The sequence below is a fragment of the Eucalyptus grandis genome, chromosome 4, assembly GCF_016545825.1.
Source record: "Eucalyptus grandis isolate ANBG69807.140 chromosome 4, ASM1654582v1, whole genome shotgun sequence".
NCBI lineage: Eukaryota > Viridiplantae > Streptophyta > Magnoliopsida > Myrtales > Myrtaceae > Eucalyptus > Eucalyptus grandis.
The window spans coordinates 34,725,578-34,748,987 of record NC_052615.1 but is presented as its reverse complement, the minus strand read 5'-3'; the positions used below and the strand labels follow the sequence as shown (position 1 = coordinate 34,748,987).

Below are 23,410 nucleotides of genomic sequence, written 5' to 3'. Positions count from 1 at the left end.
ACCGGAGACTTCAACCGGTTGAATTTCAACGTCATCTTCTCCCCTCTTCTTCCTCCCTCTTTCTCTCCCTTTCGGCCTTTTTGAACGAGTCCAAATTGCGACCTTTTCAGCCTCTTTTAGACCCAGTCCATCCGCCCCTATAAGCAGATTCGATTGAGCGCACGTGCTGTAAAGCGATTGGCAGAACGGAAGGATTCGATTCGATGGCAACTGGAGTTTTCTTGGGGGGTGGTTTTCCTTCTCGAAGGGATGTTGCAGTTGTCAAACGTCGTCAAAGTTTCCTAGGTTTCTCCGTTAGCATACCTTGCGAAAATTTGAAGTTGGAAACCTGGCTCGACATTAATAATTGGATAATCCGAGGATTAGCGTGACGGGAGCCTGACCGAGTATGTACTTGTTTCGTTTAGATGGCGAATGTTTCGATTCACAGAAGCCGACGAGGACCGTCCAGAGCGGGCGGAAGGGGATGCAGGACCCGGCCCTTCCGGCCCGATGCGGAAGCACGGGCTCCACGTCGTTGACTGCGTGGAGCGAGGGACACTGCAGGTTTTTACGTCGGAAGAAAAATCACTCGGCAGAACGCGCGAAACTCGTCACGGGTTCGCCACTGAACATTGGCTTGACACCCTCTCGTCATCTCGTCTCCACCAATCGCGTCCTGTGGGGACCTCACTGCGATCGCGATTCTCCGACGCTCGAGAAAATTACAAAAACTGTGGGCTCAGGCCTGAAAAATATAGACAGAAAAAAGAGAGAGAATCCGCCGCAAGATAGACAAGTCCAGGCCCGAAATGCCAAGCGCATTTCATCAGTCATATACCGACCGGAAACTCGAACGTCACGTGGCCATGCTAAGTGTACACGCCGGCGTATGGCCGCGCCCGACACCAGTCCTCCGCACCGGCCTCGACCTGGGATGGATCGCGGGGTTTACGTGCGCATTCATCTGGTCAGATACAATGATCTATATACTCTTTTTCAAGAAGCAGAGGAGGAGGTCCTAGCATTGAGTGAGGGAACGGAGAAAACACGAGTTCAGAAAGCATTGAATTTGGCATTGAATTGAAAGCACGAAAAGCCAGAATGGGCCGACAGGAGTCAATTCCCGAACCAACCACCCCCCTAGTTTGCTCGACCGGCGAGGAGGCCCAAGTGGGGGTGCATTCAATCCCCACCCACCTCGCCTCGGCGGAGCAAAGCGACGGGGGTCAATCTCTGGTGCGCTCTTGACTCCTCCTTACCACCCATTGTTTTCAAAGGTTTTGTCCCCTACTACTCCAGCAGCAGCTTCTGCTGCTGCCGTTGCTACACACCATAGTTCCTAACTGAAATCTGCCCCCTCAAAAGAACGAAATGGAATGAAAAATTCAAACCCACCCCCCCACCTAAGTTCAGCTACAACAACATTAGTCTCTCCAAAAAAGAAACCAACAAAATGAACATGAGACTTCCCTGCTTAACCACCCTTCTGATCTCGTTATTCTTACTTACCTTAGCTTCTTGCCCCGAGTAGTTTACCCATGATGTCCCCCTCTCTTCATTCCCCAAACCCCCATAATGCTAAAAGACTAATCCTTTTTGGGGTGCAATTCCATGATAATTAACTAAGCACTGATTTGCTTAGCATCGGTAGGGTCGGGACACGGAGCCACCGCCAGCTCAGGGACATTGCAGGGGGCTGGGGAAGAATTGCCGTTGCTGGAGCTGCTGGCGAGGGCGGCGGTGATTTGGTGGACCGCCATGCAGAGGTGGTTGTTGATGGCGTTCACGCTGGAGAGGCTGAGCTTGGCTGTTGGGATTGTGCTGGCCAGGACTTGGAGCCCCACCGTCAGGAGGCAACCTTCGCCTTGAGGGCAAGCGTCGAGCCCCAGGTTGTCATTGGCGCCGGAGTCGGATCCGGGTGAACCCGATCCGAAGGGGACGATGGAGAAGCCGATAGGGAGAAGAGGAAGGTGGGAAGGGTCCTCGCCATTCATGGCGAGCTGGATGGAGTCAACGTCGATGGTGGAGTAGACGACGAGGCTACCGGAGGCGTCGGTGCAGCTCTCCTGAAGCATTAGCTCCACATGTTGCGACGAATTGCTCGCCACCTGCATGGCATAGTTGGATATTATCGTGCCCCTTTGCGAAAAGAACTCGTGAATTCATATGATCTAAAACTTAAATTAGCTATAACATGAACGCCTAACTAAATATTTATGTATGTGTTACGAAAGAGGTTAAATATTAAATGATTCGACAGCCGAATGCTAGTAAAAAACTTGTAATTAATTGATAGTGTTGCTTACATTGATGCGAAGGAGAGAGATGCAATTTCCAGGGTGAGAACCATTCGCAATGTGAGCCACCTCTTGCAAAGAATTCCCATTTGAAAGCACATCTAGCTGAAATGCCACAAAGCCAAATAGGAATCAGTCACAATTATGGTATGCTCGCAATTAAGTTTATATAAAATATGCTTCGAAAACGAAAGCATGAGTGATTTAATCAAAATAAAGGACCTGAGATCGGCGGCGCTCATCCTTCAGGAGTTCGAAGACATGGTGGTGAGGGTAGGGAAGCCAGGTTGTGGATACGGCGGCGAGGACAACGCCGTTGGGCTGACCGGGCTCGGTGATTTTCCTGGTGGTGATGCGGATGGTGTCGTCGGAGGAGTCCGATAGCGCCGTCCATGATTGGCCACCGGAGGTGCTGATGTTGGTGCTGAATGTCCTTATCATCCTCTGAGCCAACCTCATCAGGTTCTTCCTCGCCTCCGGAGACGGTATCACTACATCAATCCAAAAATGCCAGCATCGTTAACATTTGCGAATTTGGTTTTTTCCACCTAAATTCATACTCCAATTCGCTAATCAAATTCTCTTAACAAGAGAGGTCATCGACCGAATACATGAGATTGGCCAATCACATCCCAAAGTTCGTAGCAGTCTTACTACAAAACTTAGGTTACAGAATCCAGATTCTTTACTTTTCCCTTCATTCCTGTCTCATCGTATGTCATGGAAAATGATCTTGCCTTTGGGGGGCTTAACCAGGATGAACACTTAATATTCTCTTATCGACATCCTACTGATATGTATGAAGATCAAAATGCTTTAAGTTTATCATAAGATGAAGATAAAGTTGAAGAACCTCCGAGATCGGATATGTTTCTGGCCATGAGGCTGGCGACCCTCTCGCACTGTCTTTGCAAGACCGCCAACCACCGATGTGCTCCAAATGCCATGCCACACTTCACAAACTGACTAAACAGTGGGTGCCCCACTTTCTCCTCAATCTCTGCATGCTCGACCCAGGTCACCTGAACAAGACGAACCATATCAACACCAACTATGTTGCTCAATCTTCAGATCCTTATGTAATTATAATCTAGATGCAAACTTCTGGTTGTGCTATACTGGCATTGACGGTCATTCTAATAATAATAATCGGTAGGAGCATGTGTACAGATGTATAGCTGTTAGGTCGGGCTTACCCTTGAGTAGCCATTGGGCATGTCTTGAATGACGCAACCGGAAGGTTGTCTGATGTATCTGGGCATAGAAGGTGGTGAAGCGAGATTGTTGTGAAGGCTGTCCATGGGAAAATCAACAATCGCCCAACTTCCCTCATCCACATTTTGTTGGCAATAACGAAGGAAGTATGTCTCTCGTGTCGGTAACATCGGTGAAAGAACTTGCAATTCTGCGTACATCTAATCAACCAAAAGAAAAAAAATGCAGTTCTTTTAACATAACAGAAGCGATACACAGACAAAATCAATTGTGCACATTGAAAGCTCAAGATTTTGTCGGTGAATGATACAGTAATACATGTGATTTACACAACTCAGAATTCGATTCCTTGAAATATTTCAGGATGAAAACTTTTTCATCGTTCAAACATATAAAAGAAGTTCGTCCAAATTGAACATGATGAAATGGAAGGAAATAAATCTTCGTGTAATTACCTAATGTGCAAAGTATAGCAAAGGGAAAAGAAGTTAGTTAAAATAGTCAATTACCAGGTTAAGAGATCCTCTTGCATGACCTGCGACGCCTGATGCTATGACTTGAATATTTTTTGCCCTAGAAACAATGGTGGGAAACAAGTCCATCCACTTGCCCTAGCAAAAATATACATTATTGTGTCAACTTTCAAGATTAAGAAGTTTAACAACGATATAGCGTGAATAGACAAAGCATTCTAATCCATGAGAATGTAACCGTAAGAAAACACCGCGTACATGTACAGTTCAAAAATATTTTACAGCAAATAAGACTTACAGCATCCATGAAGGCATCAACCAGAGTAATGCTATTCATTATAACAACAGCACTGTCTCTACTAGCTTCTTTCCTAAGCTTGTCTGAGTTTTGCTTGAGATTATTGTTCAATGGCCATGGGAACAACCGCGCATGCTCCTCGAAATTGAGCACTACCTTTCCGCTCTCACTGCTCTGGACCCAAAGGGGCTCGGACGCGAGGCACATTTTTGAGAGTTCCTCCATGGAGGACATGGCGAGCTCTAGGGCAAGTGCTTTTTCATCTTCCATGAGTATGAGGCCAGTGCTTTCGGACAAGTGGTGTGGAGTGTCTTGCGGCAACAAAGGCATGGGCATGATGTCTGAGCAAGAGGACATGGCTTCCGGGAAATGCCTTGGTGGGTAGATGGTCATCTCCAAGTCAAGCGATGGTGGTAAAAGAGACAGCGGCGGCAGCACTGGAATTGATTGTATTTGTTGGCCGCTGTACCGTGAAGCTAGACAGCACACACGTTCCAACTGTTGCCATTGATTTTCAAAAAGAAAAAGAAGACATCATTAACATATATTCCCCTTAGGATTGTAGAAATCATGAGGCAACTCTTATGTTCATAAGTATGCCAATTGCCAGCTAAGCAATAATGTTACCTCCTCCTTTAGTCGAGCATTTTCGATGCGAAGCTGCTGCTCATCAAAGCCCATCTCTCCCAGCATCCCTGGGCCTCCACAATTAGGACACACTATGTTGCGCAAGGCTGCTTGAAGCCTGTAATTCTCATTCTTCAGATTATCGTTCTCGGCCCTCAGTATCGCATTATCAGCTCGGTCTTGTTGTGCCTACACATATTGTTATCCAAAAAGAAAACTCGCTAAAGAGCAGTAATTGACCGAAGCGAAGTTAAGTATCCATATACAGAGCGAATACACTTCAACACAATGCCCCCAAGCAGAGAGGGAGAGACACTGCGTGATCATGTAATTCGTGGCTTTGTTTAGTTACAGACTACGGGGCCATACATCACCAAGCTAATGTTGCTTTTTAGAACCATAACTATACATCAATTTAATTGTACAAAGCTAGGAACACTCCATTGGTTCGTGATACAATGTTAGCGAGCCACATGAACAAACATTAGACAACATCTTTTTCTCCCAGGAACCCTAGAAGTTGACAAAGCATTTACTCTGTACAGGTAGGGTTTTTATTGCAGCAGCAGCTAACATTTATTGTCGCGCATACGTTACAGTATGTTGTAGGGAAGAGGACTACAAGTAATGAACCCATCGTCGAAAGGATTGTTCTTTTTTCCTTGCTTCTATGAGCTACGCAACATAGTGAAAGCAAGCTCAATAATGGCTCATAATGACCCGGTCGCATTATCAGCTAGGGTTTTGAAACTTCAAGAGGGAAGAGAAAGATCGCAAATATATATCAGCCAGAGAAGCTCCCACAGACACAGACAGAAACACGCGCACAAACCTTCATTTGGGTTCGCCGGTTTTGGAACCAGAACTTGACCTGGCGAGGCTTGAGCCCTAGCTCCTGGCTCAGCCTCATCCTCTGCTTGTCGTCCGGATGAGGACATTCCTTAAACAATCTGTAACACATTTTAAAAAGGGGAAAAAAACACTTTATATAATAATAATGATCTTATCCAAAGAAAAAATTGCAAAAATGAGGAAGAGAAAAATGGTCAAGGTCTCCAAAATCTTGGGGGATGGGCGAAACACGCAGGTACTAAATAAAGCACAAATAATTTGCTTAGAATATTTGAATGCAAGTAACGTGAGATGACAAGCGTATGTACTTTTTTTTTGTTCAAATACAGGCGTATGTTCTTGTAATAAACTAGTTACATGCATGAAAATTTTGACATTAAGGAGGAAAAAACGAGTCGGAAAATGGAGCAAAAAAGTGATCTGAAAAGTGGTACATGACCTTTTGCATGCGAGAGAGAGAGAGAGAGGGGCATGTGTAGTGTGTATACGTCTTAAAATAAAAAAGAAAAAAGTCGTACGCTTCCATTTCTTGGATCTGACGAGCGGTGTGTCGATGGTAACGCTTCTTCTTGTTAGCAGGCTGATCTTGATCGCCGCCGTCTAGATCTAATAGCTCGTTCGCCGACGACTTCTCTTCCAAGAAATGCTCACTCCCCGACCCTCCACTGTCCACCATCTCCTCCTTGCTGTTGCTGCTCCCTCCCATCATTCCATTAATCTCTTCTTCTTTCTACAAAAGATCGAAAATGAGTAGGGTAACGTGTCAGCGACGAAAGGACAAGTCCGCTTTTAGAACAGCTGCATATAATTCCGAGGCGGGGAGAGAGAAAACGGGGGGGAGGGGAGAGAGAGAGAGGGGGAGAGAGTTTTAAACTGACCGGAATGAGCGGAGCGAAGGCGTTGAAGGGCAAGCTCGACATGAAGTCAAAGTTAGGGTTTCGGATGGGCGACGAGAAGAGGGACTCGGCGGAAATACCAGTCCCTCCCATGGATGACATCACCTGGCAATCTCCAAACATCTTTGCTCTCTCTCTTAATTTTTCTTCTTCCCTCCCAAACGTAAATACACACCAAGAATAGAGAAGCGCTGTGTTCAAAACCCTTCGGAGTCCTCTTTCCTCTTTCTCTTCAACTGGACGTCCCCTGTACACAAAAATGCAGAGAGATCGAGAACCCGTTGAGCGAAGGATAAGGAGGGCAAAAAAAAACCCCTTTCGTAGAGCTAGGTTAAAGTGAGAAATGGGAATTCATATTCATGAGTATTTTCCAGCAAAACGAGGAGAAAATTAGGAAGCTGAAACAGTTGGTGCAAAATGCAAAGAAGAAGAAGACAATGCATCTCTCTTTTTCTTGTCCCGCATTAATCCCCTGGAAAGATGAGGTTTGAGCTCATAATTACTTGCCATACCTGGGACGCTGGTTTCCGCGTTCGAGTCAAAACCCAGAACACGAAAGATCGCGAAGCGCTTCAAGTCCGATGGCCGAGTCCCGAAACCACCATGCCTTTCAAGTGCACTTTACAAGGAAGAAAACGAGAAGGATGAGAAAACGAAGGGAAAAAAGAAAAAGAGGCAAAACCAGAGAAAAATATCATTTTCCCTTCTCTTCGAGTAAGGACATAAGCGCACCATGGGCACAGCAAGTGTCGGTTTGCATTCCGAAACGCAGAGAGAGAGAGAGAGAGCAAACATATTTACCCTATTCTTCCTCCTCTTCCTCTTTGGTTTTTGCTGCTTGGGCACTAAAATTCAGCAGAAGCAGTGTACAGAGAGGGGGAGAGAGAGGGTGGGGTTCGTCTTCGTGTTGACGCAATAAATGGGTGGGGTTGAGTCATCATTTATGGCCTTTTCCTCTCTCTCTCTCTGTCTCTCTCTGTCTCTCTCTCTCTCGTTTCGCTTTGACGAAGCGAAACCGATCAACGCACAATTAATCCATCGGTCGCCGTTTCGTCACACGTGGCGCTCCCTCGCTGGCCGGGCGAGCGTTTCGATGGTCCGGTAATAAAAATCAAAGTCAAACCCCATTCTCTCTCTCTCTCTCTCTCAGAGAGAGCGTTGGGTCTCTGTCCTTTTCCGCGTGGAGAGTGAACTCGCAATAGCTGGAGTGCAAGAAGAGAGTATTTTTTTTCTTTTTTTTTACGGGCGATTTTTACCTGCATGAATTGATTTTTACGCGTCATTCACACGGCTTAGCCCAGTTTGGTTTCCCCTTTACTTTGTAGGGTAACTCCTTGTGTTGTTGCGCAAAATAAATATATAAACAAGTCAATTATAATGATATTTGAAAATGTAACATCTTCAAGTTATAAATCATTTTTAGTCGTTATTATAGTATTTTCATTCTTTGGGATAAGGAAGTTGTTGAATCGCATACTCCGAAATATGGGTGAGTCTGACATAGCAATCTAGCAAAACATTGTTACAAATCCTAAGCATGCAGCATGCTGCAACTTAAAATGAAGACAAACAATAAGCAAGCACTCCATATAGGAACTAGGAAGGACTTGAACATTCGGAGACGAACATTCGGATTCGATAACAGACCCCCAATGGAGATCTGATGCAACCCTCTCTCTTCTTGCTAACAACAGCCCTCGAAACGACGCTTTCCGGGTAATCTAATCGAAGCGAAGGGTCTTCTCCTCCACAGATGCAGCAACTTAATAATGAAGCAAAGCATTATGCAAAGCACTCCGAAGGGACTTCGCCGATGCTTTCCGCAGCTCCTTGCCCTTCTCCCTACTTGCATAATCCAAGGAAGATCAGCTCGCCAATTTCCAGAAATCCTACTGACAGAGCATGTCTCCATGACTTCGCACCATACTTGAGCAGAAAAGTGACATTCAAAGAAGAAGCCAGAGCGAGTTTCACTCCACTGCTGACAGAATAAGCACAAGAAAGAGACACCCGGTCCAGACCAGACCATCTCTGCCAATTCATTGTAAGGTAGCAATCAATCAATGGCAAGCCAGGAAATAGAACAAGGTTTGGGCCTGTTAGATGAAAATTGGACGAGCCAGCGCCACACAACTTCGGTGCCTTTGCTCCTGACTGCATGTCGGCTACGCTTACTTTCCTAAATCATACCCTAAGTAACAATTAGAAAGTGCATAAATATGACAATTCGTTACAAATAGAAATAATTATGAGGTTATAAGAGTTACGTAATTGATTCTCCTTTGATTGGAAGTATAGTTTTCCAATTACTTAGTATAGGTAGTTGCTCACTTCGTGAAGGATGCAAGAAAAACAATTATCGCATGGAAATCGCTAGTATGACAGTCCGGTCATCATCGGCTGTCCCATAGGACGCACTGCCACATTAGCAATTTTAACAAAATTGACTCGAATGACTATACTAGAATTTTGTGCAAAGGTTTATAATTATATTGACAAAATTGAAATGTTTAGAATTGAATTAGCATCCATACAATATGTTCAAAATCGATTGAATCATTTCTTCACTGGTGGCCATAGTAAAATTAATAGCTAAGTTGGTAGCATCTACGCTGATCCACTATGGACATTGATAATATCAAATGAGAATTGGTAAGTTTTTAGATATTTACAATAGCTGCAAATCAAAAACACTGTCAAACTTTAATAACGACAGTGAAAATTCAATTATAATATAAGTTGATAAATATGGAATTGATAATTTCGACATGAGTCGGGTAAAATTTCAAATACTCACAATAGCCTCATCACAATAACACAATTATTAGCAAGGTTTAAATGTAATTAATTTGGTATTTATTAATACATAACCGATCATAAAGTTTCCCACCATTTATTGATGGCACAGTTGGCAAATTTACTATCATTTATTGAATTTTACCAAATTATAGAAAAAGAGTCCGAAATTTCACTTCCAGATCACTACAATTTTGCCTCGTGGACTCGCAATTTTCATGGAAATGCACAGACTTACATAATTCATTTGATTTGACCCACATCTTTTACGAGACACCTATCCATTGACAATGACACGGAAAATAAAAACGGTCAATTTTGGAAGAAGGTAGGTGGCGAAAAGCAAATTTGGGGAAACAGGGGGTAAAAACCTAAGTGAAATCGAAGAGAAGAGAAGGAACAAACACACAATCTTATTCTCTATGGACTCATTCACCTCTCAATGTTAGAAATTTTAAAAGTAGGAAAATGCAAAAAATTGCTTAATTGAATCAATTAGACTCGTGTTAATGAGACGAGACAACATAAGTTGAAATATTTTCATCTCTCTATCTCGTATAGTCATAGAGACGAATCGGGATGGCCTTTTTTAGGAGTGCAATGGTTTTGAACGATGTTCCTAGGCTTCCAAATTGAGGGAAGGGGAAGTGATTAGATTTGAGTTATGTAAAATGATATGGATTTTTCTGAAGAGGTCCTCTTCTGATCAAACTTTGACCAACTCCTTTCAGTCCAATCAATGAACTGATTTTCAGTGGCCTAACCATGAAATTCCATATCCACCATTATTACAAGAAGCTTAGGCAGTTGCAATCGATTCCCTGGGCACAAGCGGAGGAACTTGCCAGCTTGCCTTAAAACGCACTGACAAAGGAAAGGGAATTGAATTAGGGTTTTAGCAGGACATAAATTCCGATAGTACTGGGTCGTCCCCAGGCATGAACTACTGATTTTTATTGTCATTCTACTATTTTTGTAAAATTCTGATAATGAGTTTCCCGGACGTACTATGCATGGTTTTAATCTTCCAAAGATCAATTACAGAGGATACGAGATAGACAGTGCATTGAAGACATCGGATTTCCTATGTCCTGGTCATTTAACAAGTGTCCTATGGCAACGTTGATGAACTCTATATATACATTAGGAGATCTTATTAAAAAAAAAAAAGTCTCTGAGGAACCAAATGAACTATTTTTTTTTTATAATACTCGTCGCACTAAATTATTTTACGTATATGTGGGATCAATATTTTGAAAGCCAAAAAAGGATGTTCTCCTTTTAAAATTTTAGGGTACGAACTAATGATTTTTTTAGAACGGAATCATGACACTGACCGCCCCAAATGAAATTATGCTTAGCAAGGACAGCTCAAAGCATAAAACGCGATCCAAGTGGGGGAGCCGAATCCAAGTCGATCTTATTAGGTATGTTACAGAGTGCAACATGACTATATATATAAGTCCGCCTCTATGATCAATTTTTCTACCTAAACAATGTAGCCAGTGGTCACTTCTACTCGGGCTTTTAACTAATTTTATGTCCATAAGGTTATGTTTGGCAACCCCATATAAGATAACAAAATATCTAATCAAATGTTAATTCCTTCAGATAAGATAAACCCGAATATATATCCAAATAGAAAAACTGAGATGGGGACGAGATAAACTCGGATTAGATAAAAAAAAAAAAAAAACTAACTTAACAATTATCTTTGAACAATGAAATGTCACATTTGCTTTGCCGGCCACCATGTAAGAGCCACCCTCATGATAATTGATTGTTGTTACTTTTGATCATCATGCGATTGTCGATTGTGTTCACAAGACTAACAGTGAAAATGAGAAGTTATATGTTACATGACTATTATCATAGAAGAATTCGAATCTGTCATCATGGTCTACTACATAGTTGTGTACCCCTCATTAGTCGCTACCTCGATGTCATCCATCGCCATCGCCATCGGTAGATGTCTGTCCACCTCCTCCTCGCCCCTCGTTAGCCCCAAATCATAGGCTTCATCGTCAACGTCAAGTGACACCCAAGTTTGCGCGTAGTGTCCACCCGCCTCGCCGCCACCCTTCGCCGTTGCCTCGCCGCTACTACCTCATTTACTAGATTGGCCGACCCACCGCCTTCCCCAGCGGCTTGTCTTCACTGTCGTCCAATTCCCCTTCGACGCAGTAAAGCTGACCAAGGACTACGGCCTGGAGGTGGAGGTGGAGATGGTGATGGATTTGTCAAAGTTGGCGGCGAAGGAGACGAACCTAAGGAGCTAAAGGGAGCGAGTTTAACGAGTTGCTAAAGAGCTTGAGCTGGGCAAGTGAAATTTTCACAAAGTTTTAATCTTATATTGAATTACACCAAACATGTAATTGGATTTTCTACAATTCATAGATATTTGAAGGATTTCAAATCCCACATTATCCTATCTTACCTTGACTTTAATCTGAACGATTAAACGCGATCTAAATTTAAAGGTTATATTACATGTGACTTATTGTCAAGAAAAAAAAAATTAATCGATTCAACATGTCAGATAATCTAACAGTGGAGTCAAAATCTCTTTCGAGCCGTTTGCACAGGAGAGGGAGGACCACTCCAGACACGTACTTACCTTAAGAATCTGAGACCCCCAAATCCTGATTTCACCACTGTATTGCAGCAAACGTACTGATAATATGATTAATTTCGCGTTAAAAGAAGTCTTGATACAGTAGATTTGTCTGGTGGGCTGGGTTACAGTGCATTCGTGCTGTTTCTTGTACTTGTTATCTTGACTATTTCTCCTTACTGATGTATATTTAGAATAAATAATCTTGCGAAAAATAAATAATTTAGAAGGTATTTTCTTAAAAATATATGATTTGTATCACTTACAAAGATAACTAATGAAAAATATTTTCATCATCCATGAAAATATTTAGATATAAATTTATTATTAATAACTTAAACATTTTCCATTGATTAAATTATTTCAAGAAACACCGGTGATCATTTTTAAGGAATTATTGTCCAAGCTATTCGTTTTCCGAAAAACAAATGGAGCCAATCACGTGGTACCAAATCCTCTTCCTATATCTCGTCAAGAATTGTGTCGTGTGTTTCGGAGTGGATCAAATAACGTAAAAGCTCAACACTCATAGCAAGAATTGAACCTTTTTCTAGAATAATAATTTAATGTAAGATTGCAATCATCCTAATTTATAAAGTGGCGGGTAGACATGTCAAAATGGGTCACAAACCCATAATGTAACTTAGTTTTACGTAATAGATCCAATAATGCAAGAGCAAAGCTCCATTAATTTCACGGAAAATCAATGATCTAAAGAAATTCTTAATGTTGATTATTTATAACTCTTAGGAAAGAAGTAATAGAAAATATTTTCATAATTAACAAAAATTTATAGGCATGAATTGTAAAAGATAACAATGATTAAAGTTAGGAAAATATTTTCAAATCTGATGAACTTTCACGAAACAAGCAAAGACTAATAATTAAATGTTTATCTTGAATTTCCTTTAATGCAAGATGGTAACTATGACATATACTTTACAAGGAAGGCATTTTTTCTTTCTCGTCGCCCTAATTTATGAAGTGGCAGGTACCGATTGAGCAGTTATTGTGAGAACATGTCCCTATGTTAAGGCACGGTGAGATTTTTCCAATGGCATTGCGACGTCCAAATATTATTGGACGGCAATAATGCAACCCCTAATCATATTGCGATCGAGTAAGATGTTACAAGAATTCTAATAGTGATTGTTTTGATAAGTGGCATCCGAATTTCGAAGGTAACATTAGAACGAGACTGTTGAACATTGGAAAAAAAGTAAAATTTGTATCATGCCGCTTAGGGAACAACTTTTTGATAATTTACAATCGAGATGTGTGGATTCATATGTATGAATTTTGAAAAATGACTTTCTTACTAATCGTTCATGTGATGTCTGAAATTTATACTTGTTAGTCACATGGAAATTCATCTTTGAAATTTGTATTGTATGAAAATATACCCTCTCCAAAAGCCTGTGTTGTTTTTTCCTGCTAAAAGCTTTTTGGGAGCATCTAATCATCACCTTGACTGTATCATTTGCAAATGTGGTGCGCAAGAAACAAATAATAACGGGTCATCTTTGTTTTTTGTCAGTTCTACTCTACTATTACTCTAACCCATAGTCTTAGACTTTTGCCCATTTTCATGCGGGCGTAGAAGTCGAAACCTATACCTAGATTTAACAATTTCCTCTACTTGCTCATGGATCATGAGCAACGGGAAAATAATCCAAAATATACGGCGGCCAATTTAGTCTTGAACCTTTGATGATTTGCTTATTTCATTTTAAACCTTTTTTCACGATTTGTCAATTCAGCTCTATAACTTTTGAAAATTTATTAATATAATCCTTTTTGACCAATTATTTATATGGACAAAAGTTTAAAATGTTTAAGACTAAATCGACATAATTGAAAGATTTATGACTAAATTAATAAATTGTAAAAAAAATTATAACTAAATTGATATAATTGAATTTGCTGCAATATGATAGGTTTAGGAATTTTTTAATAATGATCCCCATGAGCAATGACATGACATGACATGTAACACGTAAGTCAAAGCGGTACTCCTAGTCTTTAACACTCCTTACTAGCATTAAAGATTGATTGTGTGAACACGATAACATATGAGAAAAAAAAGACCAAAATGGTATGACTAATGTGAGTAGTGCTCGAAAGGCCCTCTAACCAAAAAAAAAAAAAAAAAAAAAAAAACATCCTGACATGCCTCTATCAAGTGAGTCTATGGCCCCAAGGAGGTATTGTGCCTTCCAAATCTTTCATTGTTGGATTAAAATGCAATGAACCTTAATCGTTCAATGAATCTCAATCTAAACAATTGAGAGTTGCTTTTCGATTTGATGGCAAAAGTCCTCGAAGATTAGAATCACCTATCCCCATAAGCAACTGATGACATGACATGTAACACGTAAGTCAAAGCGGTACTCCTAGTCTTTAACACTCCTTACTAGCATTAAAGATTGATCGTGTGAACACGACAACATATGAGAAAAAGAAGACCAAAATGGTATGACTAATGTGAGTAGTGCTCGAAAGGCCCTCTACATCCTTGACATGCCTATATCAAGTGAGTCTATGGCCCCAAGGAGGTATTGTGCCTTCCAAATCTTTCATTGTTGGATTAAAATGCAATGAACCTTAATCGTTCAATGAATCTCGATCTAAACAATTGAGAGTTGCTTTTCGATTTAATGGCAAAAGTCCTCGAAGATTAGAATCACCTATCCCCATGAGCAACTGATGACATGACATGTAACACGTAAGTCAAAGCGGTACTCCTAGTCTTTAACACTCCTTACTAGCATTAAAGATTGATCGTGTGAACACGACAACATATGAGAAAAAGAAGACCAAAATGGTATGACTAATGTGAGTAGTGCTCAAAAGGCCCTCTACATCCTCGACAGGCCTCTATCAAGTGAGTCTATGGCCCTAAGGAGGTATTGTGCCTTCCAAATCTTTCATCGTTGGTTTAAAATGCAATTAACATTAATTGTTCGATGAATCTCAATCTGATCAATTGAGAGTTGCTTTTTGATTTAATGGCAAAAGTTCCCAAAGATTAGAATCACCCCCGCCTTTGTCGTAACTTAAAACCATTTTCCTGTTCTCTTGTGCTTTCTTTAGAAGCTTCTTCTTTCCACTTTTATTTTGCCAACTCACCATTTCGTTATATAGGCCTTTTTTTTGGGGGGGGTGATTTATGGTAATGGGAGGTGATAGACATGATAAAATCATATAGAGGCCCATTTAATTTCTTTTTACCGAAGCCGAAGTCGATGTTGTTAGGGCCCATTTAATTAATCTAGCGAGAGATGTTTTATTAATTCCATGGCCAGATCCACGTGTCGGTCCCGCCTCGGCCCATTCGCTAAGGCTTTGAAATTGGGCTTTCATTGGGCCTCTGATTGTCTAATAAACAAGGATCGGATTGGACCTCGTCGATTCATGGCGATAAAATTGATTTAGAAATACCAACAAATCCCATGGCATATATATAGCAGATCCTTTTTTTTTTTTTTTTTTTTTTTTTTGGTTGGAAGGGAAATTTTCATTTCAATAGAAGAGATGCACATGACTTCGAGATAAAAATGTCAATCCCACAAAGCAAGTAAATTTTAAAAAAAAATCAATTTAGTACAGTCCATAAAGATTCGTTTATTCTACAAAAATAGATATGTATAGATTGAGATAGATATATATTGCATATTGCTTGCCCAATTTAATCGCTCATATGCTTTTTAAAGAGATATCAGTTCAATTTACGAGTTGGATATCAAAACATGAGCCCGCCATTTTACTTTTCGATTTGATTTGTGCAATTTAATTTGGTGACAATAATATTTATGCTCATATATCAGTGTCTAGAATGTATAATGAACACATCTCGCTTATTAGTCATCACATTTTATAGGAGTGAAACCGAGCATAGAACCTAGCAAGACTACATAATTGGAGTGATCAGGCCATGCTTGGTTCTCTTGGCGAAATGACCAATCTTTCAAATTGACGAGTGATTGATTTAATTGCACAAAAAAAAAGTATCCGAAGCCAACTTCACGTTTAAAAATTCTCTTATTTGCAGGGTGAAAATATCAAGAAGTCATAAAAAAAAAAGAAAACTGAACACAAAAACTTCCTCTTCTCCTTTTTCTAATTATTTTTTATTTATCGAGGCGCTGCTAAACCGAGGAATGACCAAAAAAAAAAAAATCTCAGCAAAAACACTGGATGGATGGAGAGCAGGAGTTGCAGAGCAGCAGTGAAAATGGCGTTCTTCTCCCTCGCGCCGCAGCCTTCCTCCTTGTTGTCCATCGACCGCGGCAGCCACAGGCTCCCCGCCGCCTCCCCCACTGCCTCCCCCGCCGCAGCCTCCATCCTCAGGCCGCCGCACGCTCACGCTTCCGGAGGGCTCCCACCCTCACCCTCGCTCGCTCCTCCCCTCCTTTGACGCCCCCATAATGTAACTTGATTTTACCTAACGGATCCAATAACACAAGAGCAAGAGCAAGGCTCCGTTAATTTCACAGAAAATCAATAAACTAAAAATTTTCTTAATTTTGATCATTTATAACTTTTAGGAAAAGAAGTAATAGAACATATTTTGATAATTAACAAAAATGTATAGGCATGAATTGTAAAAGATTATAATGATTAAAATTAGGAAAATATTTTCAAATTTGATGAATTTTCACGAAACAAGCCTAGCCTAATAATTGAATCTTTTGTCTTGAATTTCCTTTAATGCAAGATGGTAACTATGACATACGCTTTATGCGGAAGGCGTTTCTTCTTTCACGTCGTCCTAATTTATGAAGTGGCGGGTACCAATTGAGTAGTTATTGTGAGAACACGTCCTCTCTAAGACACAAGGAGATTTTTCCAATGGCATCATGACGTCTAAATCTTATTGGACGGCAATAATGCAACCCCTGGTCCTATTGCAATCGAGTAAGGTGTTACGAGAATTCTAATAGTGATTGTTTCCATAAATGGCATTCAAATTTCAAAGGTAACATTACAACGAGACTGTTGAACATTGGGAAAAAAGTAAAATTTGTGTCGCTCTACTTAGGGAACAACTTGTTGATAATTTACAATCGAGATGTGTGGATCCATAAGCATGAATTGACTTTTCTTACTAATTGATTGTATTATGAAATTTATATTGTATGACGATATATCTCCAACAGCTTGCGTTGTTTCTTCCCACTGAAAGCATTTTAGGAGCATCCGATCATCGCCTCAACTATATCATTTGCGGATGTGGAGCGCGACAAACAAATGACAACGGGTCACTTCACGACCACCTCAACACTAGCGCCTTGGATTCAACGATTTACTCTACTTGCTCAAGGATCATGAGCTACCAGAAAATTGTCCAAAATATATAATGGTCAATTCAGTCTCAAACCTTTTAACATTTGCCTATTTCATTTAAATATTTTCAAGTTTTTTCAATTCAACCTTATAACTTTTGAAAACTCATCAATATAATCCTTTTGATCAATTATCTATATTGAAAAAACTTCAAAAGGTTTATAACTAAATTGACACAATTGAGAGGTTTAAAATGAAATTAACAAATCGTCAAGATTCAAAAGATTTAAAACTAAATTGATAGAAATGAAAAATTTATAATTGAATTTGCTGTAATATAATAGGTTCGAGAAATTTGGACAATTATCTTCATGAGCTAATGACGTGACATGTAACACGCAAGTCAAAGTGTTAGTCCTAGTCTTTAATACTCCTTACTAGCTTTAAAGATTGATCGTGTGAACACGACAGCATACGAGAAAAAGAAGACCAGAGTGGTATGACTAATGTAATTGGTGCTTGAAAGGCCCTCTAGAGCCTTGACAAGCCTCTATCAAGTGAGTCTATGGCCTCGAGGAGGTATCGTCCTTTCCAAGTCTTTCATCATTGGATTAAGATGCAATAAATTTTAATCGTTCGATGAATCTCGATTTGGACAAGTTGAGAGTTGTTTTTCGATTCAATGGCGAAAGTCCATGAAGATTAGAATCACCCTGGTCCTCTTGTCCTTTCTTTAGTTGCTTCTTCTTTCCATATTTTGCCAACTCACCATTCCGTTTTATAGGCGTTTTCCCTCTTTTTTTTTTGTGATTTACAGTAATGGGAGGTGATGGACATGAGACATCACAGAGGCCCATTTATTTTCTTTTTACCAAAGCCCAAGTCGATGTTGTCATGGACCTTTCAGTGAATCTAGCAAGAGGCGTTTCATTAATTCCACGGCCAGATCCTCGTGTCCGTCCCGCCTCGGCCCATTGGCTAAGGCTTTGAAATTGGGCTTTTCATTGGGCCTTTGATAGTCCAATAAACAAGGATCCGATTGGATCTTGTCGATTCGGAGGCATAAAATTGATTGATTTTTTTTTTTGAGTCAGAAGAAAATTTTCCATTACACACGAAAGAAAGGTACCTAACTTTAAGATAAAATGTCAATTTTGCAAAGCAAGTAAAGTTGAAAAATGAATCAACTTGGTACAATCTATAGAGACAGGTTCATCCTATAAAGACGGATTTATTATAGTATCAAAACACAACCGACAACCGATTATCGAATTTTGCATCGTCATCAATGACAAGAACGCGTCGGACATTTCCCTTCCCAAGGTGTTCGTGTCTTTCTTCTCCATGAATTATTCCTCCAATGTGCGTGTATATTCAGTGTCCTAGTGCCATCACTGTATAGAGACAATAAGAACAACACTAACAAGTTAAAAGAGCACAAAACACACCTCATAAATCCTAGATCTAAATCTAAATCGAGATAAAATACATCCAAATATAAATATAACTTTAGATAAAGAGACACGTATATTACATATTGTATACTCATTTCAATCACTCGTATGTGTTTTAGAGTGATGTCAATTCAATGAATGAATTAGGTATTAAAACATGAGCTTGCTATTTTACTTTATGATTCAATTTGTGCAATTTAATTTGGCGACAATAACATATGTGCTCACGTATAAAGATTTAGAATGTATAATGCGCTTCACTTGTTTATCATCGCATTTTATAACAGCGAAATCATACGATTGAAATGATTTGGCCATGCCCGATCATCACTGTGAAATGACCAATCTTTCAAATTGACAAGTGGCAGATTTAATTCTGACAAAAAAAAAATTCATTTAATTGCGCAAAAAAGAATATCCAAAGCTGATTCCATAATTAAAAATTCTCCTATTCGCATGGCGAAAATATCAAGAAGTCATAAAAAAAACTGAACACAAAAATTTCCTCTCCCCATTTTCTATTATTTTTTTCATTTATCGAGACGCTGCTAAACCGAGGACTGACAGAAAAAAAAAAAATCAGCAAAAACAGTGGACAGATCGAGAGCACGAACGAGTTGCAGAGCAGTAGCAGCGGCGAAAATGGCGCTCTTCTCCCTCGCGTCGCAGCCTTCCTCCCTGTTCTCCATCGACCGCCGCGGCCACAGGCTCCCCGCCGCCGCCTCCTTCCCCGTCAGGCCCCCGCACGCCTACGCTTCCAGAAGGTTCCCTCCCCTCACCATCGCCCGCTCCTCCCTCTCCTCCTCCGACGCCCCCGAGCCCGACTCCTCGCCGGCCAACATCACCGACGAGTGGGGCGAGAAGGCCGGCCCCGAGGCCGAGGCGGAGGCGTCGTCGTACTCGAAGCTCTCCGATTCGGACCCTCCGAGGGGGGACGACGAGTGGGGCGGGGCCGGCGGCGTCGAGGAAGTGGCGGGGGTTAACGGGACCCCTTCGGCTCAGGGCGAGGCGGCGGCGGCGGCGGTCGAGGAGGAGGTGGATAAGGTCGGGGATTTGAAGCGGGCCTTGGTGGACACGGTGTACGGGACGGATTTCGGGTTCCGGTCCGGGCAGGAGGTGAGGGCGGAGGTGCTGGAGCTGGTGAACCAGCTGGAGGCGGCGAACCCGACGCCGGCGCCGGTGGACGCCGCGGGGCTGCTGGATGGCAACTGGGTCTTGGTGTAAGTTTTAAGAACTTGCGTAATTGCGATAAATTTTGTGTCTTTTTGTTATCTGTGTATCGCTGGTGTGAATATATCGTGCTGTTTTATCAACTGTTTAAGCTTTTAGTTGTCCATTTCGCGATCGCATTAGGAGTTGCGGCGGATCTTCATTCCTGTTTCGCCAATGTTACTGGACGGACTGTACATTTCAGGCGTTCTCCCATTACTGTTCTCGTCACTTTATGCATGAAGCTTATTGAATATGTCATATGCTTCTCGTGTTCTAGCAACTCAACGTTTGATGGAATAATCTGTCGTGTATCAATAGGAGCGGCGGGCCTTGAGTGCCTGCCAAGATTTAAAAACAGGCGACCATTGAACAGATCACGTGCTATAGCCAAGAATCGAGATGTTTGCTCGTGTAGATGCCTCTTTGAAGTTAATTGGTTTATACATAATACACCTCGAAGTATTCATGTGATGAAACCCCTTCTTTATGTTATGGTTTTATGGATTTTAGTCATCGGGAGTTGTAGAAAAGAGAATCCTCTCACGTCATATTTTCATTTCTATCGATTGAAGTAGTTTTCAATTTGATTGGTTCTTGAGGTGTTGATGTTGGTCTATAACTAAATTAGGAGGAGCTCGTGCATAGAAGGGAGTGCTCGTCATTTTAGTTTAACTAAAATTGGAACACACTTCTCTGTTTTTTTTTTTTTTTTTTTTTTTGGGGTCAGAAGTTGGAACACATTGAATGTGTAATGACGTGCTGATGTTTCTATGGTAAAGTGCCTTATAGTTTTGTGTATGGAAAACTTGCTTTGCTAGAATCTTTCCCTTGTTGAAGAGAGTAGCTGTATTTTGAATTTATGCTTGTTTGTTTACACTTTATTGTTGTGAATTTTCTCATTAAAATTGACTTCTGTTGTTGGACTTTTGGTCTAAAGGTGATACTAAATGGGTTAATTCTTGTTAGCTGTGTCAATACTCTAACTGGAAGCACTGACATAGCGCATTATTCCCATCTGAAGGTTTTATGAGGATTAAACATTGACTATATTCGCGAAAACAACTTAATTATTGGTTTGAAGACATAGCACAAGATTCCCATCTGTAAATGAAGTCTCTTGTCCTGTCGGAGGAAATAGTTTCCCTTCCTCTATAGTAATTTGATGACAACTTAGCTGAGCCTTTTTTAGAATATATATATATATATATATATGTAAAGCTAAATTATTGGTTTTTCCTTTCGTTTTTACCAAACCATTGATTTTGGCTTCATAAAGCTCTTGCCACAATGATATTTCAAGTTCACATCTAATTGAGTTTTCAATATTTCATATATTTTGTGGAATTGTTGACCTCGCTCTGCCAGAAGATATTGATGAAAAGAACCGCTAGTCACTACTTAACATTCTTTCCACTTGATCAGGTACACGGCTTCCTCCGAGCTCCTGCCTCTTCTAGCTGCAGGGTCATTGCCTCTCCTGAAAGTTGAAAAAATAAGCCAATCTGTTGATACCAGTAACCTAACAATTGTGAACTCCACCACACTATCCAGCCCCTTTGCTACTTTGTCATTCAGTGCATCTGCGGCTTTTGAGATAAGAAGTCCCTCGAGGATTCAGGTAATTCTTGCTGCTGCTGAACGGCATACTCTACAAATAGAAATCTTTTACAGGGCTTTTGCTTCTACAGAAACTGAAAATTCAGTAGTTGGATTACTTCGAGTATCCAACTGATGTGACATCTCCAGCTTTCTCATGTTATTCCTGTTTCATTTACGGGAATTCTCCGTTGCTGGACTCTAGACATTTAACATGTTGAATTTGAATGGTGGAGGAACGTGTAGGCCAGGAAGTATGATTAAATAATCAGTGCAAAGTCACTATTTTCCAGGAAATCATTTCAAATGCATCTGCATAGGTTACTAATTTGTCTAGGGCTTAGGCAGTGAATCCAGGAGATGCCTTCTTAGTGAATCAATGTTCCTAACATGAAATAGTCTCTCTCTCCCTCTCTCTCATATCACCTTATTACCTGCATGTTGAAAGTTGCTAGGTATATGTGTGTGAAAATGCTCAGATATGATTCAACTCTGTGCAGGTTGAATTCAAGGAAGGGACCTTCCAACCTCCTGAGATAAAGCCGACCATTGATCTCCCAGAAAGTGTGAATCTCTTTGGGCAGAACATAAATCTCATGCCAGTGCAGCAATCTATCAGTCCCCTGCAGGAAGCCGTGGCAAGCCTGTCGCGTGCCATTTCTGGTCAGCCACCACTTAAGCTTCCCATTCCAGGCGAGAGGACCCGCTCCTGGCTTCTCATCACATACCTCGACAAGGATATGAGGATATCACGAGGGGACGGCGGTCTCTTCGTGCTTGTCAAGGAAGGGAGTCCTCTTTTGAATTAGTGGCCAGACACCATTCATCAGGGTATAGGAAAAAAAGGATTTCGCGGATTTTCTCTTGCTTCTTGATATTGTCGACCGACGTAGATATTCAGAGAGTCAAACTGGTGCTAAGACTTGTAAATTAGTCGTGAACTCATCCTCGTGGAGAGATTGGGAAGGATGCAGAGGTGAGAGTAAAGATTATTTGCCATTGTATAACTATACGGCGTACGATGTTCTCGACGATATCCACAAGTACATAGCGCGAATTTGAATGGAAGTCAAATACCGTCTCTAGTTTGTGATGTATTCACTTTGGCAGATTTGAATGGATGTCAGGAGTGAGAATGGAGGAGTTAGTCAAATGCCCTTTCATGTCAACTTGGAAAAGCAGCGGTCTTGGGACGGCTTTGAATCTTTTGAATGCTACTTTAATTTAAACCTCGCAAATTTGTCATGGCATGAGCGGTTATTATGCCTAGGAAATAGGGAAAGTGATGTTTGCTCTGAACTAATAGTAACCGGATGCCTCGCCTCCAACTTTGCGCCTAGATCTAAACCGCTAAATTCTCTCCAGAGTCAGATAACCTTTTTCCTTCTTATCTCCCCAGAAATTCTCGGTAGAATTGGTGAATTTTCAAGAGATGATGGCAAGGATTAAGCATATATGCACTAGGGTGAAAATGTTGACTTTATCAGGTTCGCTTGCTGTTGAGAGCCACTGCGAATCGAAAAATAAGACGGTGAGAATTAATACAGTTAAAAATCTTTCACGGATATCTCCTGACGTACCAAACATTAGTACTTCACGAGAGTTTTACCCGAATTAATTTTGGTTTTATGAAAAATTTCAAATCAATATATCTGCAGCACAATTACCCTCAAGTTAATTTCAGTACCAATAAAATCTTAAACTGACACTTCATTAAAATGCATGCGTGCTAGATAATCTAGCAAGCACTGCCGAGACCTATGCATTTTAATGAGACATTGGAGATATTGCTAATAGATGGTAGATTCCAAT

The 23,410-nt window shown here is 40.9% G+C and overlaps 2 protein-coding genes across 3 annotated transcripts; one reads left to right on the top strand and one right to left on the bottom strand.

Annotated features, from left to right (window-relative positions):
- Positions 1-1,034: 1,034 nt before the first annotated feature.
- Positions 1,035-7,545, bottom strand: LOC104442043 (homeobox-leucine zipper protein HDG5). Of its 2 annotated transcripts, none has more exons than XM_039311210.1 (13): positions 7,442-7,545; positions 7,153-7,259; positions 6,623-6,887; positions 6,263-6,474; positions 5,725-5,842; positions 4,893-5,081; positions 4,266-4,763; positions 4,004-4,105; positions 3,476-3,694; positions 3,133-3,301; positions 2,502-2,770; positions 2,289-2,384; positions 1,035-2,090 (listed from the first exon to the last, which is right to left on the bottom strand). In XM_039311210.1, exons 3-13 carry the CDS (start codon positions 6,761-6,763, stop codon positions 1,605-1,607), a joined length of 2,499 nt encoding a protein of 832 aa, XP_039167144.1. In that variant the 5' UTR covers positions 6,764-6,887; positions 7,153-7,259; positions 7,442-7,545; the 3' UTR covers positions 1,035-1,604. The 2 variants fall into 2 exon arrangements, with proteins under 2 accessions (XP_039167144.1, XP_039167143.1); XM_039311209.1 differs by having other exon boundaries at positions 7,373-7,471.
- Positions 7,546-19,353: 11,808 nt separating this feature from the next.
- On the top strand, positions 19,354-22,745 carry LOC104442042 (plastoglobulin-1, chloroplastic). The gene is made up of 3 exons (XM_010055330.3): positions 19,354-20,010; positions 21,425-21,620; positions 22,099-22,745. The coding sequence occupies exons 1-3, from the start codon at positions 19,433-19,435 to the stop codon at positions 22,405-22,407; spliced, it is 1,083 nt and encodes a 360-aa protein (XP_010053632.1). The 5' UTR covers positions 19,354-19,432; the 3' UTR covers positions 22,408-22,745.
- The last annotated feature ends 665 nt before the right edge of the window (positions 22,746-23,410 follow it).